The sequence below is a fragment of the Myotis davidii genome, unplaced genomic scaffold, assembly GCF_000327345.1.
Source record: "Myotis davidii unplaced genomic scaffold, ASM32734v1 scaffold135, whole genome shotgun sequence".
NCBI classification, from domain to species: domain Eukaryota; kingdom Metazoa; phylum Chordata; class Mammalia; order Chiroptera; family Vespertilionidae; genus Myotis; species Myotis davidii.
This window is the reverse complement of record NW_006289813.1, coordinates 7,937,776-7,955,788: the sequence shown is the minus strand read 5'-3', so window position 1 is coordinate 7,955,788 and position 18,013 is coordinate 7,937,776. Positions and strand designations below refer to the sequence as shown.

The 18,013-nt window shown below is 53.6% G+C and overlaps 1 protein-coding gene across 1 annotated transcript in view; it reads right to left on the bottom strand.

Annotated features, from left to right (window-relative positions):
* The window catches only part of AHRR (aryl-hydrocarbon receptor repressor), a 65,048-nt gene that overhangs the window by 39,235 nt on the left and 7,800 nt on the right, over nt 1-18,013 (bottom strand). The window contains exon 2 of the mRNA XM_006762449.2: nt 16,967-17,148. Within this exon, the coding sequence (XP_006762512.1) occupies nt 16,967-17,148 (182 nt within the window). The remainder of the gene's footprint in view (nt 1-16,966; nt 17,149-18,013) is intronic.

Here is an 18,013-nt window from a genome sequence, read left to right as displayed (position 1 = left end):
CACTTGCTCTGGTCTTGGGATAAAACGTACGTGTGGGCACTTAAATCTCCAGTGTTTTCTCTTTCAGAGCCAGCAGGTCGTGCTGAACTTTTTTCCAGGATGCGCTGGTCTGTGCTGCTTTCTTACTCAGGCAGCTTCATCCATCGATTGTGAGGGAAGCCAAAGCTCTGCCCTCCACTCCCCACGGAGCCCCACTCAGACACAGGGCCTGCTCCCCACAGACACCCCCTCACCCCAGTTAGAGAGAGGTGGGCAGCAGCTGCTCTGAGGGGGTCCAGGCCCCCAGACCCACAGTGCAGTGGGGCCCGAATGTGAGCTCCAGCTTGAGACACGGTGTCCGACCCTCCTCCCCACAGAGTGGACACACACCAGGTTACCCCTGGGCCAGCAGTCCCCACCCCACAGAGGCCACGGTGGGCCCCTTCATTAAATCCTCTGGTGCTGACAGAGTGTCCTCAGGGCAGAGAGCTCAACACAGGGAGGCGGCCCTTGGGAGGATGGGCACCTCTTGACCATGTTGTGGCCTATGAGCTCTCCATCCCTCCCTCCCGGAAGCTGTTGTGCCATCAGCCTCCTCTCCCACGGCGAATGCGCGCTAACCCATGTCGCTGCACTGAATGTAACAAGAAGGGAACCCCTTTCCTCCCAGAAGGCGGGTGTATTCCTGGAGACGTGAGCAGTCACCCCTGGGGGGAGTGGCCAGGAGGTCCCCGACAAACACTCCGAGGCTGTCTGCTACCAGCCACCCTCTCAGCAACCAAGTCCCCAAAGGGCCAACATGCTGAGCTCTGAGACGTTAAAGGAGATTGTTCTTAATCCCCTCTGGTGTGCACCCTGCTTCTCAATGCAGGTTCAGAAGTCGGAAGGCTCTCTGCTCCCCAAGAGAGACCCAGGAGCAGCCCTTCCCCTGAAGGGACCTCCGGGTCTCAGAAGGCTCAGCCAGTGAGTGTTCTATAGACACAGACGCCAGAAAGATCAAGGAGAAGTTGGTGTGGGAATAAGACAAGGAGGTCTACCCTCCCCCATCTCTCCCCACCCCCACCCCTCCAGGCAGCCCCAACCGCCAGGCCTGGCTTCCCAGCCCACCCAGATAGTCCTACCAGTTAGGGCTTGGGGCTGGGGCTGGGCTGAGGCGGGGGCTGGAGCCGGGGGGCTGGGGAAGGAGCCCACTGTGCCTGGGGGGATTTGGGGCTCAGTAAAGGCCAGGAGTGATGCTGGGGGTTGGCAGGACCCCACCTCAGTGCACCCACGTCACAGGCTACAGACCCAGACCACCAAGACCTCCCGTTCTGCAAACTCCTTTGCCAGCTCGCCACCACCCTCTCCCTAGCTCGAGTCAGCTCCTTGGCCCCATCCCTCCCCAGCACCTCCCTTGAATTGAGGGAAGGGAGGTTGGGGCTGGAGTGTCCCCCTTCCCTCCTACTCTCTCGCCAGCAGACACCGTGGGGGAGGGGGATGCTGACTCCCACAGCTGCGAGGCTGGGGGTGGACCCCAGGCGGTGACGTCACCGCGGATGCCGCCGCTGACCCCTCCACCCCGCGGGGACCGTGCCCCTCACTTCAGCGTGCACAGCTCACTCCCAGGTGCACACGGGCTGCAGCCCACTCGGGGGGTCAAAAGTGGGGGGGGCGCCCCAACTGCTAATTTCTCCCTGACCCCGCATCTCTCTACACTTGGACACCACCCCTCCTCCCCCACGCATCGTATTCCCCCATGTCTCTTCCCCCGCACCGCCCCCACCAGGAGACCCCTCCCTGCGCCGCGGGCACCCCCACTTCCCTCCTCCGCAGCCACATTCTGAGCCACACCCAGCGGCCTCCTCGGGTCCTGTCACGCGATGGGGCCTCCCCGCAGTGACAGCAGCCTGGACCCTGGCCAGGGCCTCGCGTGCGAGCAGAGCCGCCACCCCCACCCCCAGGCCTGAGGCAAGACAGAAAGAAAGCGAATGCGATTCTAATGCGCAGGGGGCAGCTTTCCCCAATCCCTGGTCTGACAGGGCCAGCCCCTCACTTCCTGGGTCCCCCAGTTTAGGGGTGCCCAGGATGCTGGCTAATGCCAATGGGGGCGGGGTGGAGGGTCACAGGGGGCCCAAGGACTCTGAGTTAGGTCATTCCCATTACCAGGGGGTGAAGGGGGTGACAGCAAATGGGTTGTGGGGAGCAGCCCTCACCCGCACCCCCTGCAGGCCCCCCCAGGCCCCCTCCCAGCAGGTCCTGGCCTCAGCACTGCCTGGTCACCCTGGGTCTACTCCATCTGGGGCTTCTCTCCTGAGTCAGCCCTCTCCCTGGGCTCAGACCTGAGGTTCTGACCTGAATGGGGAGCGGGGCAAACATGGGGCTGTGGGCAGGGGTGCCGGCCGACAGACCCCAGCCCCACTGCTAGGCACACCCCGGAGGGTCCCACCCTCCGTGCCCAGCCTCCCACTCCTGTATGAGGAGGGCAAGCCCACATCCAGGTTCCATCTGTGCCGGACTGCCCGAGGTAATGGGTCAGGGAGGAGGGCTGGTAGGGAGCAGGTTGGGGTGTCTCTTCAGGGAGCTGGTGAAAGTGTGGAGAGTCACTGTGCACCCCCCCTTACCATGGCCCAGCTTGTGGAGCAGGTGTTGAGGAGGCAATGTTCCAGGGATGAGCAGTACCCCAAGATTCAGGGTGCAAGGACCTCCCTGTGGGGCAACCATCGAAGTGCCCAGTGCCTGGCCTCTGAAGGGCAGTGAGGGGGGTGCCACAGAAGCCGATCTCAGCCTGGGCAGAGCCTGGAGCATTGGGCTTCCTGTGTGTCAGGCAGGTCAGGGCCAGGTGGCAGGGGCCAGGGCTGTCCACTCCCAGAATTGAAGGGGGCGCAGGCTCACGCAGCTGCCTGAACCCCGCAGAGTCTGGCCCCACTGTATCCTTCCCCACTAAGTCTCCATAGCCCCAGAACTGCAGCCACACTTGAGATTCTCAGTGCCCTGTCCATGCTGTCCCCCAACTGGCTGCAGAATTACCTGGAACCAGCCTTTCTCTCATTTCATTGATTTATTGCATCCCTGAAAAGTTTCCGTCGGAACAGAGAGAATTTGAAGAATTATCCTGGAGATAGTGGACATCTCTGTATGTACCCTCGCAGGGTGGGGCAGGGGCTTCCCTTTGAGGCTGACTGGGGCTGACTGCACCCTGCCTGCTGGCCCCCACCCCGTACGCCCACCCTGTTTGCTCAGAGACCTTCCTTTCCTTTGCACAAAGGAGACTCAGGGAAGGTGTGACCTGAGCTGAACCTTGTGCCACGGGGGCCCGGACCCCCCACCAGTGCCTGAGTCTGGCCAGCGAGAGGTGCCAAGTGCTCCTCGCGGAAGTCAAGAGACTCCCCGCTCTCTGCCTCTGGACAGTGCTGTGATGCCTGGAAGGTGGAAGCCTCTTTGCTCCCAGCTCAGGTGAAGCCAGCTTCTTAGTGGACAGACAGTTGGGTGCAGCATAAGTGAGTCCCTGACAGGTGGGTCCCGGACAGAGGAGCCCAGAATGTGGGATGCCCTGAATGTGGAATGCAAGGGGCTGTCTATGGGTTGGAGTACAGGACTCCTGTCGCCCAGGGCTCCCACAGGAGGCTGAGCTGAAAACCCGATTCTCACCAGCTGCAGTTCCTAGCGAGGACTGGTCCATGTCCACACCCCAGTGGAACACATGCCCAGTAAAACCTGGCACTATTTCCTCATCAAGTCAGAGCCCCAAGGCTGCTGCTCTGTGACCTGACCTCCACGCTTGGGGTGGCACCCACAGCAGGTGTCATGAGGCTATTTCTTCCTCCAGCCCTGGCCCAGCAGCTTGCTGGCCCCTGGGGCTCAGCCTCCTGCCCCAGCCCCTCAGAGGTCAGAGCCCACCTCCACACGTCCTAGTGTCCCTCTGCAGGCAGCTGGCATGGCCATGGCCCCGCTTCGGTCCATCTCATTGGAAGCTAACTTCCAGCTGGGCCCCCTCGGAGTTGTGCTCAGCACAGGGATGTGCACAGCTTAGAGCAGCTTCCCAGGACCCCCTGTAAAGCAGGGCCCAACAAGGCCACACACCTAATGTGCCTTTTACAGCCTGGGCAGCAGAGGCCCCAGTAACACCTTCCTGTTCTGCTTCTCCCCCTGATTGCAGCTCACTCAACACTCAAGGTGGTGCTATTGACTGAATGTGTGTTCCCCCAAAATTCATGTGTTGAAACCTAACCCCAAGTTGTATTTGGAGGTGGGGCTTTGGGAGATGACTGAGCCATGAGGGTGGCACTCCATGAATGTGATTAGTGCCCTACAAGAAGAGACCACAGAGCTCCCTGCCTCTCCTGCCTGTGAGGACAGAGAGAAGGCGGCAGCTGCTACTGGAATAGGTTTTCACCAGAACCCGACCGTGTGGGCACGCTGGGCTTGGACGTCCAGCTCCAGGATGTGAGAAACCAGTGTCTGTTGTCTACAAGCCACCGTGTCTGGGGCAGCCTGCGTTGACTAAGATGGGGAGTTACCAAAGTATCCAGATCATGACCACATGGCCACACATCGTGCAGGGCAGGGTCCCCGGCAGCCCATGCACAAGGGCCACTCACCAGGTGCACTGCAGGTGGCCTGTCTCCTTTGTGCAGCTAAGAAACTGGGACCTGGGGGAGTGAGGGGGGCCTTGGGCCAGGACAGTGGGAGTGTGCTGCCCCTTCCTGGTGACTGTGGTGAGGCCTCTCCAGGGGCCCAGAGGGTACACGAGTCCAGGAGCTGACAGGTGACCTGAAAGCCCCAGCTCACCTCTCAGGATACTCGCTCTCCATAAGTGCGGGCATGTTTGTGAGTCCAACCCAGTGCAGTGCAACCAGACCCAGGGGAGTAAATGAGCAGGGCCTGGCAGGGAGAGCAGATGGTGGGTGCTCCCAGGGAGGGAGAGAAGGAAGGTTCTGGGAGAGGACAGGTGAGCCAGGGGAAGGAGAGAGGGAAGGTTCTGGGAGAGAGAACAGTTGAGCCAGGGGAGGGAGGGAGGGAAGGTTCCAGGGGAGGGAGAGAGGGAAGGTTTTGGGAGAGGACAGGTGAGCCAGGGGAGGGAGGGAGGGAAGGTTCTGGGAGAGGACAGGTGATCCAGGGCAGGGAGGGAGGGAAGGTTCTGGGAGAGGACAGGTGAGCCAGGGGAGGGAGAGAGGGAAGGTTCTGGAAGAGAGAACTGGTGATCCAGGGGAGGGAGAGAGGGAAGGCTCTGGGAGAGAGGACAGGTGATCCAGGGGAGGGAGAGAGGGAAGGTTTTGGGAGAGGACAGGTGAGCCAGGGGAGGGAGAGAGGGAAGGTTCTGGAAGAGAGAACTGGTGATCCAGGGGAGGGAGAGAGGGAAGGCTCTGGGAGAGAGGACAGGTGATCCAGGGGAGGGAGAGAGGGAAGGTTTTGGGAGAGGACAGGTGAGCCAGGGGAGGGAGAGAGGGAAGGTTCTGGGAGAGGACAGGTGATCCAGGGCAGGGAGGGAGGGAAGGTTCTGGGAGAGGACAGGTGATCCAGGGCAGGGAGGGAGGGAAGGTTCTGGGAGAGGACAGGTAAGCCAGAGGAGGGAGGGAGAAAGGGTAGATGTGGGGAGAGAGTGCAGGTGCCTCAAGGGAAGGTGCTGGAGGGGGTAGGCAGTGAGGCGAGTCAGTGCTCCAAGGGTGGGAGAGAGGCAAATAAATGCAGAGGGGTCTGGGGGGGCAGGTACTCTGTGGAAGGTGGGAGGAGGGGGTGGAGTTGCAGGGAGGGAATGCTCCACTTCTGATCTCTGCTCCCCATCCTTCCTGTGTCTACACACACACCTTCACTGACATCACATTAGTGGGTCCCCACCTCACAGTTGTACGAATTCCTTCAGTCTTCACTTTCTGAGAACTAAATGATAAACTCCTCGCTCTGCCTTGGAAGAGGAACATGAAGTGTACATGTACTTAGGTTTCTTGATGGCTACAAACTGTATTTGTAGAGGAAGCTCCTGGCCTCAGTTACCTTCTGCACAGATTGTGTTGCCTGCACCTGGGGTGCAGACAATTGATCCTTCCTGTCCCTCCAAGCAGCTGGTGCTCAGTGTCGGACACCTGCCGGGCTCTGCACGGGGAGGGTGAGGGGAAGCACTGGATACCACCCACAGGTTCTCTGTGCGGGAGACCTGGACAAGCACAGCTTTCTCCCAATCACCCCAAGGAGGTGGAGTCCCCACCAATAATCAAGCGCTCAGGTGGGTGACAGGAAACGAGTAAAGGCAGCCTTCACCTCAACGTGCACGAGGAGAGACCGAGGGCGCCTGGCGGTCTGGAAGGACCACAGTGGCTTTGGGCAGCCTGCTGTGCGCACACGGCTACAAATAGGCAAGGGACACACACACTTAAGCCTGCAAAGCAGGCGAGTCCAGCACACGTGGTTAGTCGGCCTGGGTGAGTGTCTGGGGAGGGGCCAGGATGACGACGATTCCAGGGAGCCCCCGCCCTCCCAGAAAACACGTGGCACCAGGTGAGAGGGAGCAGAAAGCTGTCCAGGCTGCCCCTGTGCATCTAGGGGAGCTCGGAGCATCACAGAGCTGCATCTGTCCTCTCCCCTGTCCTCTCCCCCAGAGTGAGGACTTGAGGACGTGCTGGCCTGGTCCTGGGGAGGATGGGCCTCTCACCAGCTCTCCTCTACCCAAGAGCTCCCTCTGTGGATCTGTGAGGACGTCACCCGCCTGATGAAAGGGCATTCTCTGCAGGCACTTCACCTGCAGGCTCCACCGTCTGCCCCAGGTTGCAGGTGGATGGGGAGTTTCTGGAGGAAAAACAGTGACCCCTCTCCTCTATGCCCATTTCCCCTGGCTGCACCCTGGTCTGGAGGACACCCCCAAGAGCAACACAGGGGGGCAAGGTGAGGGGGCAAGCCCACTGGCCTCCCCACTGTCTAGCAGGTGCCCCCTCCCAAGGCAGTGCCCCCCAATAGGTAAAAAACAGACAAACAAAAAACAGAAGGGAGGGACCACAGAAGGGGGAGTAACCAGCAGGTCCTATGGGAACTCTGTGTGTGTGTGAATGTTCTGTGTGAATGCTCGGTATGTGAATGCTGTTTGTGAGTACTGTGAGTCTGTATGGATACTTTGTGTCTGAACACTGTGAGTATGCTGTGTTTGTGAGTACTGCGTGCGAATGCCATGTGTGTGAACACTGAGTGTGAACACTCTGGATGTGTGTGTATAAAAGCTGTGTTTGAACACGGTGTGAACACTGGGTGTGTGAATGCTGGGTATGTGAATGCTGTGTGTGTGTGTGTGTGTGTGTGTGTGTGTGTATGAACACAGAGCATGCGAATGTCCTGCTTTGGGGTAAGACAATGAGTGGGAGAATGACTCCTGGTGAGGAAGCTTTCCACACATGGTGCGGACATGCTTTAACAGAGTGTGGCACACATGTGGGGAGAGGGTCCTAGCATGTGGGGTTTGGTGTGGTGTCCGTTCTCCCAAATGCCTGTCCACCCTCTCTAGTGGTACAGCTTGAGGGGAGAAGGGATTAAAGCTGCCACTCAAAGCCCCAAGTTCCCTTAGACAAGAAAACTCGTCAGGAGTATAAATAAACATGTGCCTTTCATGTATTTAGGAAATGAAAGCACATTCCAAGATGTTTATGCATCAAGTTGTTAACTTCCTATAGAAAGAACTTCCACATTTTCTTTTTATTTCTTTCCCTTTTTTACATTATTTTTATAGTTGACACTATTACAGATGTCCCTGTTCCCCTTCTCCCTACTCCCACCTTTGTCCACCTCCTCCCAGCCTCCGCTCTCCTTCCCTCTGGCCATCACCACACGTGTCGGTGTCTGTGGGTTATGCATATATAGAACCCCCATGTTTTCTAAAATGCACCGGCAAGCTTTAGACATTTCAAACTGCGATGTGGCTCAAAGAACCACCAAAATGCATCTCCTCAGAGCCAGTGATGGTGCGGAGCAGCGCCAGTGAGGCTGGCTTCTCCGGTCAAGAGGCTGCACTGCTAACCACTTTCTGAGGCCACTCCTCCGTGGATCCCACGGGGGCTCCATGGAAATTTGGGCACGGGTCCTGCAGCGCAAACACACTCTCCCTGCAATCCTCATGCCACAGTGCTAAGTGCAACCAAGAACAGCTCTTTGGGGAGAAAAAGAAAAGGAATGATATTTCTATGCATTGCAGATCCATATTTGTTCATGGCATAAAACCTGGAAGAAGCCAACGATTTGGGTGTTTTTGTTAAGTTTCAATACATCGGAAGGAAAGTGCACCAGTGCCAAGCCAAGGGTTCAAGAAACATTTTGCAAAACAAAACAAAAAGGAAAAAGGTGTCCTGATGCTTTTAAAAATTCAAATATTTATTCAATTAGTAACTGCACAATGTGCAGGTGTGAAGATGAGGCGCATGAGCCAGGGCCCAGTACCTCACAGTGCGACAGTCAGGGAGTCCTGGTTGGAGTTCAGACAGGACAGAGCCCTGGAGGGGCAGCCCCACACAGTGTCCTCAGTGGCAGCCCAGCTGACAGCAGTCCCAGAGCCGTCCACCCCCAGGCCGGCGCCCTGGAGTTTAGAGGAGTGCCCAGCTCAGCTGTCAGAGGGCCTCTGCTTCCTGCATGAGTCATGAATTTATAGTAAAGTCATAGTAGGTTCATAGAGTAAAAACTGGAAGCTAAGCCTCCAGTTACACAGATTTGCAAATAACTCTGACTTGAAGTTGGCCTGTCAGTCATCATCACCTTCAATTTCCTCATATGTCAATCACATGTCACTATAGGTTCTTGGTTCCTATTGGTCACCCATAATTCACCCTGGACAGATACAAATTGAATTGATGAGAAGACCTGGAGGAGCAGAGGGACCGGCAGGGCTGTGGCTGTAAGAAAACTACAGGTGTCTGGGTTGTCAGGAGAGCACCCCCATCTGAGGCGGGGGCCCATCTTTGTGCTCCATGGAACCCGATCCTACTGGGGCTACACCCAGTCCTCACGGCCACAGCTACCCACTGGCCTGCTCCCGCTTGACCACCCACCGCTGCTCATTTGTGAGATGGTTGGTGGCTATGGTGGCTGTGAGGAAAGCGCTGGCTATCCTCAAACTTCTCTTTACAAAAAGATTGGGCGCCTGAAAATGCCAAAGGCTATCCTAAAAGGTCCAAACGTGACTTCCTCACAAACACAAGCACACCGTGCTCCCTGACAGCTGCTGCGGCCAGCGCTGCTCCACATGCCGCCACCACCTGCCTCCCACCCTCCGGGAAGGACTCGCTCTCCCCACACCTCACCAGGAGCCCCGCCATTCACACCTCAGAGCAAATGCTCGGTTGTGCAGTTTTCTTTGTTTCTTCTTTTGTTTGTTTTGAGACAAGGTTGGACTTACAGGCAAGTTTTCAGAATAGTACAAAGCACCCCAAATATCCTTTCCTGGAGACTCCTTCGAGTTTTATATACTGTTCCACTAACATCCCTTTAGCCTGGGGTCTGGGCCTGCTGTCCCCCCCACCCCCACCCCTGCTCTGTTCCCATCCATCTAAAGTCCATCCTTGGTCCATCCTTGACTTCCATGACCTTGACTTTAAACATTATAGCAAGTTATTTTTCAGACTGCCTCTCAGTTTGGGTTTGTTGGGTGTTTCCTCGCGATTATTCATCTTCAGTAGGAATATGGCAGAAGTGGCCGTGTGCTCTTCTCACGCACGATGTCAGCTATTCCTTTATTGGTGGGGTCAAATTTGATCACTTAGGACAGTGTGTGCTGGGTTTCTCCACTCCACGTTTTTTACTTTTGTAATTCATTTGTATATTGTTGGGAGATAGGCCAAGACTATGAAAATCCCACTTCTCACCCCACTTGAAGCACTAATTTTAGCACTGTTGATGTTTCTTGCCTGAATTGTTACTACAATGGTTACCAAATGGTGAGTTTATAATTCACCTCTTCTACTTACAGTCCTCTGTCTAGAATCCTGTCTCCTGTCTATTAGTCAGCAGTTTACTGTAAGGAGGAGCTTTCTCTGATCGGTGTGGACTATGGAATCCTATTTTATTCACTGGGTTGAATCCATTATTATCCTTCCTCTTGTTAATGTTGAAATTGGCCCAGATGTGGCCAGTGCAGCCCCTTCTGATGGCTCTGTGTCCCATGACATCCCCATGACAATCTGAACACAGCCTTGCTTTCTGGCCCGAATGTTCTAAGCTTCTCTTGTACTTTCCCTGCCCCAACTCTGGAAGGAGACAAACAAACAAACAAACAAACAACAACAACAAACACCCTTTTTCCTTTTAATGAATGGTGTCTATATACCAAGGTCTGAATGTAAGTTGTGTTCACTGAAACTGGTGTCAGTGGACAGAGCTAGAACACACTGACATTTTATACACACATATTTATGTCTATATCCACATATGTCAAAATCCATGATTTCACATCAATACCTGCAACTCCAACTCAACACCACAGGATTCAGTATAGAGTGAAATTATTTTTCCTTTAGTATTTGGTGGAAATTGCTTTAATAGTGTCTGTGGCCATATTTTATTTGTTGAAGTTGAATAAATCACTTGTATCATCTTGATGATAAATCACTCTCACTCTCTCCTATTTTTTCTTCAATCATTTTTAATAAGCTGTATTTGAACACACTGACATTTTATACACACATATTTATGTCTATATCCACATATGTCAAAATCCATGATTTCACATCAATACCTGCAACTCCAACTCAACACCACAGGATTCAGTATAGAGTGAAATTATTTTTCCTTTAGTATTTGGTGGAAATTGCTTTAAAACTATCTGGGCTTAGATTATCTTTGTGGAAGATTGATAACTGATTTGGCTTCTTTAATGGTCATATGACTATTAAGGTTTTCTATTTCTTCTTCAATCAATTTTAATAAGCTGTATTTCTAGGAATTTACTCATTTATGTTTTCAAATTTATTGGCATGAATTTGTTCATATTAGCTTCATACTGAAATATTTACATCTTCTACCATTGTGTCCCTTCAACATTCTTGACATTTTCTCTTTCCTCCTTCATCAGTCTCACTAGATCTTTGCAAAATAACTCTATTGTATGTTTATTTTCTATTTCACGAACATCTTCTTTATTATTTGCTTTCTTTGAATCTCTTTTTGTTTGTTATGCTTTTCTAAAATCAAAACTACTAAACTGAATGTTTAGGCCATAAAATTTCAGCCATCTTTTATATAAACACTTAAGGTTATTTATTTCTAAGTATTGTGTTAGTTGTATCCCACACATTTTGATTTGTAAATATTTTCTAAATTCCACCACATTTTCTTCTTTGAACTATGAGTTATTTGCAAGAGTGTTAATTTCCAAATATGAGGGTTTTCAAGTCATCTTTTCATTATTGATTTCTAGCATAATTGCATTGAGGCCTTACCATATATTATTCATTTTGTCTGTTGAAATTTATTGAGACTTGTTTTATTTACCAATCTGTTTTCAATACATTTACAAGTTTCATGTGGGCTTGAAAAGATGTAAATTCTGTAGTTTCAGACTATAGTGGTTAATGTATACCCATTAGATTAAGCCTTTTTTGCATTGTTCAAATAGCCTAAAATCTTTACTGATTTTTATTTATTTGATCTATTAAATACTGAGAGAATTATTTAACCTCTTTCTTTCTGATGATGAATTCATGTATTATTTTTCCTTATAGTTCTGTTGATTTTGTTTTGATTTTTGAGGTTAGGTTATTAAAAGCACACAAATTTAAAATTATTTTATCTGCTTGATGAAATGAACGTTCTAATCATTATGTAAGGACACATGATTTTCAGTAATGTTTGTTACCCCAAAATTGATTTTTTGACATTAATGTGGTTTCATCAGATTTCTTCTGGTTAGGATCTCTCTACCCTCTCACTGCCCTGTCCTGTGGCCTCTGTGAACACACATGGTTGTCCACCATTATAACCCCGGCTGCTAGTTGGCATGCTGTAGTTAGTAACATGCTTGGAATTTTGTGCTTTCTATTCGCTCCACCCTTTTCATATCTTTTTTTTCCCTCTCCTTTATTGTCTTTTCTTTTCGTTGATTACATTTCTCATTCCACTTTTCTCTCCCCACTAGTTTGAAAGTTAAATCCCATTTCGCTTGTCTTGATGATTATCATGGAAATTGTATAATCAGCTAATCAACCTCCAGGGGTAATTAATACAAGAATTGTTGGACTAACACAAATCTCCTGCTCCAAATGTATGCTCTTATGGCTGGAATTTGTTTCTCTTTGTTCTTCCAAGGTGTTAGTGGTACTGCTTCATATAATTGGGGCCTGATGTGCCCACAGTCAGTACCTTCTCATCTTCCTTCCTCCTTGCATCTCAGATCCACCTCCTGGAACTCCCTTCCTTCACAATCCTCTTTAATGACGTTCTCCTTGGGTTCTCAGCTTCACTTAGTTTGTTCTCTGAGTATTCCTTAATGTTCCACGGGCTCATCAACATATTTTCAAAGGTTTCAGATATTTTCTTGTATTTGGGGCTCTTATACTGGTAAGCAGGAGGACTGACCGGTTACATCTCTGCTAGACCCTGAATGCCAGGGGCGGGACTATGGCTCTTCTGTTTACTTGCGTTATCACAGGTTGTTAATGCAGAACTCTTTTAGTCTGAATTCCGGCTGAGGCCCTGAGACAACAGGTGCCAACTACAGTGAGATTCCAGGTGACACAGGCAGGGCTGAAAAGCTTTTGGACCTGCCCATCTGCCATGGGTGCCTAGGGAACCAGGGCCATCCAGTCAGGGCTGCAGGACAGGCGTGTGTGGAATTGGGTGACAGAGGCTGAGCACAAAGAATCACAGGGACAGGAGGACAGTTTCAACCACAGGGTACGTGAAGAATGGGGGGACAGTGTTGTCACAACGGGAAGAATCTCCAGATTTTGTAATCTTTCCCTTCTCCATTGTGTTTACTGAGATGGCTCCCCTCTCCTTGGCACTTCTCTCCCGGGCATCAGGAGCACACATCTGTTACCCGCAATGATGCTCCCCTCTGTGTGACTCGCTGGGGACGCCGGCAACGTGCCAGACCTGCGTGGACAGTGGACCCTCTGTCATCTGTGCAAGCTGCTTCTCCCTGCCGGGCGGGCACTGGTCCTTCTCCCAAATGAGTGGGCGCTCAGGGAGGGCGGCCTAATTGACCACTTAGCCTAAGTGAGTGGGTGAGGGGCTTCTTGGACCCACACATGCAGGGTCCACATGTCCTGGAAGGAACCCCTCTACACTCCAGCCTCACCTAGGGGGTCCTCAGGCTTTCCCTCTACCCACCTTCTCCCACATCGTCCCTCTTGTGAACGGTGAGATTTACGAGTGGAAAACTCTGCTCTTGGGTACAAGCAGAGGGTTTATAACTCGGAAGCACCGTCCCTTTGCTCTGTGCAAAAACCAGTAAAATAAAATAAAGTAATCCCGCTGCCTTTTAAAAATTCATGAAAGTCAACACTAAACATTACTGGAAATTTTCAGGTCATTGTTACCCTTTGAAGATGAAACTTTCCAGTTCATGTCCTTCCCAAAGGTGACTTTTTATAGAAGTGGTAATGAAATTAATTCACCCACTTCTGAGTCAGGAAGCACAGATTAAGATCCAATTTTTATAGCTTGGCTTTTTTTCTAACTACTCAGTGGAAATGAATTGAGGAAAGCGTTTAGAATTTTCTCTAAAATGTACACCTTGGGAAGCCTTGATCGAAAGGGTGCGCTGGCAGAATCAGGTTTGCTATTTCACTCGGTGGTGACAGTCGCTCCCACAGCGTCTCTGTGAGCTTAGCAGCCAGGCCAGCCTGCAGCGGGACAGGAAGCTGCCTCCCAGGCTCAGGCAGGGGCCCTGGCGCGACATGGAACTGTCACTCTGCTTCTGGTTAAAAACTAGGCATTCAGGTGGACACCTGGACAGTCGTCTGGACTCCTGGGAACAGCAGTCTTTGCAAGACTGCCAACCCTGGCCTGGCTGGCACAGCTGGACTGGTCCAGACAAGGAGTGACCGGTCCCTCCCAATCTCTGGGCCTGGAGGTCTCGTCTTCGTGGGTGTGCCAGTGGAGGAGGGAGAACTGACCACCCCATCAGGCAGCCCCCAACCTGCCTGAGCTGTCCAAACAGCCCAGTAGCTGCAGGCGTAAAACAGGTGCTTCCCAGAGGCAGGTCTGGCGCCCCCTGCGATGGCGCGCTGTCATTCTGTGTGACTTCCTGTACTTCATCACATCACAGCCCCCCTGGAAAAGCACAGTCGTCCTGCACAACCTGATAAGGCTCCAGGTCACCGCAGCAAACTGACCTTAGCACCAGGCATGGGACCGGGGCCTGGTGAGGGGACAGGGCCTTGCTGAGAGGAGACTTGGGCACCGGGGCATGGGCACGTGCCCTCCACAGTGTCAGGCCAGGCAGAAGGTTCTGAGGGCTGGCCTGTGTCTGCAGCACATGCTCTGCGTCTGCAGGGCTTCCCAGGGCCTCCCTCCAGGGACTCTCAGCTCCGTGAACACAGCCCTCTGGCCCAGCAGTCAGGGCACAGTAACATCTACTATCCCGGTTCTCAGAGTCAGGCAGCTTTTCCGATGAGACGCAATTCCTTCTTTCCGTCACCGGTCCCCCAGCAGGTTTCCTGCGCTGCCTCAGGGGTGCTGCCCCCGCCCCCGCAGTCTGCTCAGCCCCGATTGTATAAATTACTGTGCAATGTGTGGTTATAACACTCATGCGTGAGGAACGATGTGACGATTTTAACAATTACTGGACTAATTGGAACTATCTACCCAGCTGCCCCGGCTCAGCTGGGTCCAGGACAAGGAGCCTGGAGCCCCACACCCGGATAACAGCAGCACTGAGAAGGTTTTCTCGGCTGTTTCACACATTTAAGTTTTTCCTATTTATAAAATCGATACATTTTGGTATGAAATTAAAATCCCTGGAAAGCGAAACAAAACCCCTGGAACGTTTCCAATAAGGAGGTGGCGAGGAGGCCCCCCCCCCCCTGCAGGGTCAAGGGACAATGCTGAGTGTTAATGCCATTCGGGCGCCCTCTCCAGCGTCCCCACAGCCAACACCCTTTACAAGGGCTATGTGAGGTGCCTGGAGCCAGCAGGGCCCCTGTGACAGCGGTCACACACACCCACGACGGACCCTCCTCCCTGAAGGGACACAGGAGGGCCGGGGGAGGCCTGGACAGGGCCCTGACTCCAAGTCAGAAAGCTGCCACACCGGGTCTCCTCCAAGCCCCCGGACCCGGCGGCCATGCCGAGCCCACACGGGACCTGGAACCACGCTCTCGAGTCCCCTCGGAGGCCCCACTGGCGGTGACCGTTGATTTTTAACTTTGAAAGGAGTGTGATTCAAAACCACTTGAACGGACATCACATTCAGCTTCTGATTGGAATACAGACGCCTAATGCCCCTCACTCCACCTCAAAGCACCAGGAGAAATTTTCAAGTTTGCAAGTTTTTGTGGGCTCTTCAGAGACCCGAGGTCCCAGGGCAACCAGTAACCCAAAACGTAAGGAAATAAAGGCACTTCTGGGGACAGACAGGACATGAGCCTGATACTGTGGACACTGCGAAGGAGAATCCAGACTCAACTCAGACAATTCTGAATGTGGGCCCAGAACCCAGTGCGAGAACCCAGGGCCCTGGCAGTTATAAATGCTGGAGACGGGAACCCGCTGTAGCTGCTTCTCCAGGAACCCCAGGGTGCTCACAGAGAAGAGGGGGCCGGGCGGCAATAGCTCAGCCCACATGCCTAAGGTGTCCACAGGCGTGAGTGTGGGTGGGCACAGGCAGGTGGCCTGGGGAGGCACAGGAATGCAGGATACCCCAGAGGAGCCCCGGGCATGGCCGATACCTGAGCCACCAGCGCACGGGACCACACCCAGCTCCGCACATCCCACAGCCACACAGCCTGTGTGCTCGGCCTCCCGGGGGCAGATGGCCCTTCCATGATGGGACATCTCAGCGTGGCTCGACATCAGCCCCACACCACCAACACGGGTCCATGTCCCGGAGCAGAGGGCAAACACAGACGGGGGGCTTCACAAAGGGCTGGGAGGAGCCGAGACCACCCGTGCAGAGATCTCACACACAGAGTGGGGTCCTCAGGGGCCAGCAGTGGCCAGAGGACTTGGGGCTCCCGCTCCGTGAGAGGAAATGAAGACCAACGGGCCTATGGAGGAGGGACCGGTGATGCTGTCCAGCTGGAGCACATGGCGGGCAGAGCTGAGTCCTCGGGAAACGGCCCCATCGCCAGGAGGAGCAGAGAAAGCTAGCAGTGGGCAGAGGCCGAGTTTCACCCCTGACACATCTCAGTACAAACGGCTCCCACTGCTGTGCAAAGTAGGCAGGCCTGGTTCACATGGTCCCAGGCCTCAGCCCTCAGCCACTGTCCATCCTCACTGCAGCCCAAGGCATTTTGTTGAGCAGCATGAAGAAGTGCAAAAGTGGACGGCAGGCAGAGCAGAACTCTACAGTTTACTACAGTCCCCACCCGTCCCTGTTGTCAACACATGCCCGCTGACACATTTACCTTTCCTGCTCCTGAAGAAATATCCTAAGTTCATGATTTTGTAAGAAGTTCACCCTTAGTTCACTGGTAGTGGCAGTCACAGGGTTTAAGATAAGTGACACGCACATTTCTTTCTCAGGAGCTGAGCCAGGCCACATGGAGAATGAGCATGACCTGGAGCACCAGGCGTGGGAGCACAGCAGGCACCCAGCACCGCAAAGCAACCACAGGACCGGCCACGCAGCTCACTCCAGTTAACAGCAGGACACGAAGCAGCTCCGCCTGGTCCCGGGAGCCCTGGGGTTGTGAGGAAGCCCCAAGGCCCTGGCAGGGAGGGAGGCCAAGGGTTAGGGTGGGGGGGAGGGGTACTGGCTCTACTCCTCCCATCAGAGCTGTCTGGTTCGGCAGTCAGCGAATCCTCCTCTAAATGGTCACACAGGACATGAGGCACAAACTATCCATCCAGCAAAGAGGGTGAGCCCAGGTGAGAGTCCTACCTTGGAAGAAGCTCTTCACCCTGAGGTAACTGACGCTGAGACGCAGGACCGAGAGCTTGTCCAGCTTGGAGACAACATCTGGTGGAAAGGGCAGCAGGCTGGCCAGGTGGTCCAGCTCGGCGTTGAGGCGGTCGCGGTGCCGCTTGGAAGGGTTTGACTTCTCAGCCCCCACAGAAGGCTTCCTGTGAGGAAACAGCCAGTCAGACTGGGGTGGCTCCACCAAAGTCCATGGACCACACAGGTGGAGACCTGTCCCTGCTTAGAATGGAGCTGCCGCCAGGGGAAAAAAGTGCTGAAACAAACTAAAACTCACCCATTCCTAAGAGGTTCATGCTAAGAATCTGAAACTGCACCTCAGTGACTATCTCTCATTACGGGGAGGAAGGCACAGAGAGATGAAGATCAGGTAGCCTGAGAACCTGGCTCGGTACAAGCTGTGCGACTCCAGCATGGTTCTTGACCTCTCTGTGCTAAACTTTCCCAGAAGTGGGAGAAAGGCAGCTGGCTCTAGGCTGTATCTACTCAGCCTCGTTCAGTAATTCCTGTGTCTAAACACGTGGCCTTCTAGGACCTGGATTCCTTGCCCTGCAGTCCACGTGCAAGTGGCCTCTCTGGGCCTCAGTTTCTCCTCTACACACCAGGCTGAAAGGGATGAGGGGAGGATAACTGAGGACCCTGGGCACCGTGCGCTGTCCCACCTACCCCTCCAAGGCCTGAAGTCAAGGGCTGTGCCTCCATGCAGGTGGGCGGGGCCCTGGCTGCTTTCTTCCCTTGCCCCACAATAGACCAGCTGGCCCCTCAAGGGGGTGTGCCTTGTCCACCCTCCCTCACCCCAGACCCCCACCTGCCTCACAGTGACCTCCCTCTCTGCCCCTCTGGTCCCAGGATGACAGTGTCCTTCTTCTGACCCTATTTCCCACCTCACAGAACTGCTTCTCGCCCTTGTTCTTCCTAGATCTCGCCACAGGAAACCTGCCCCTAAATGGCCGCTAGGGCTGCTGGGAGAGGCGCTGGCTCCCGGGCTGACCCCCCTGCCCCCCGCCCCCC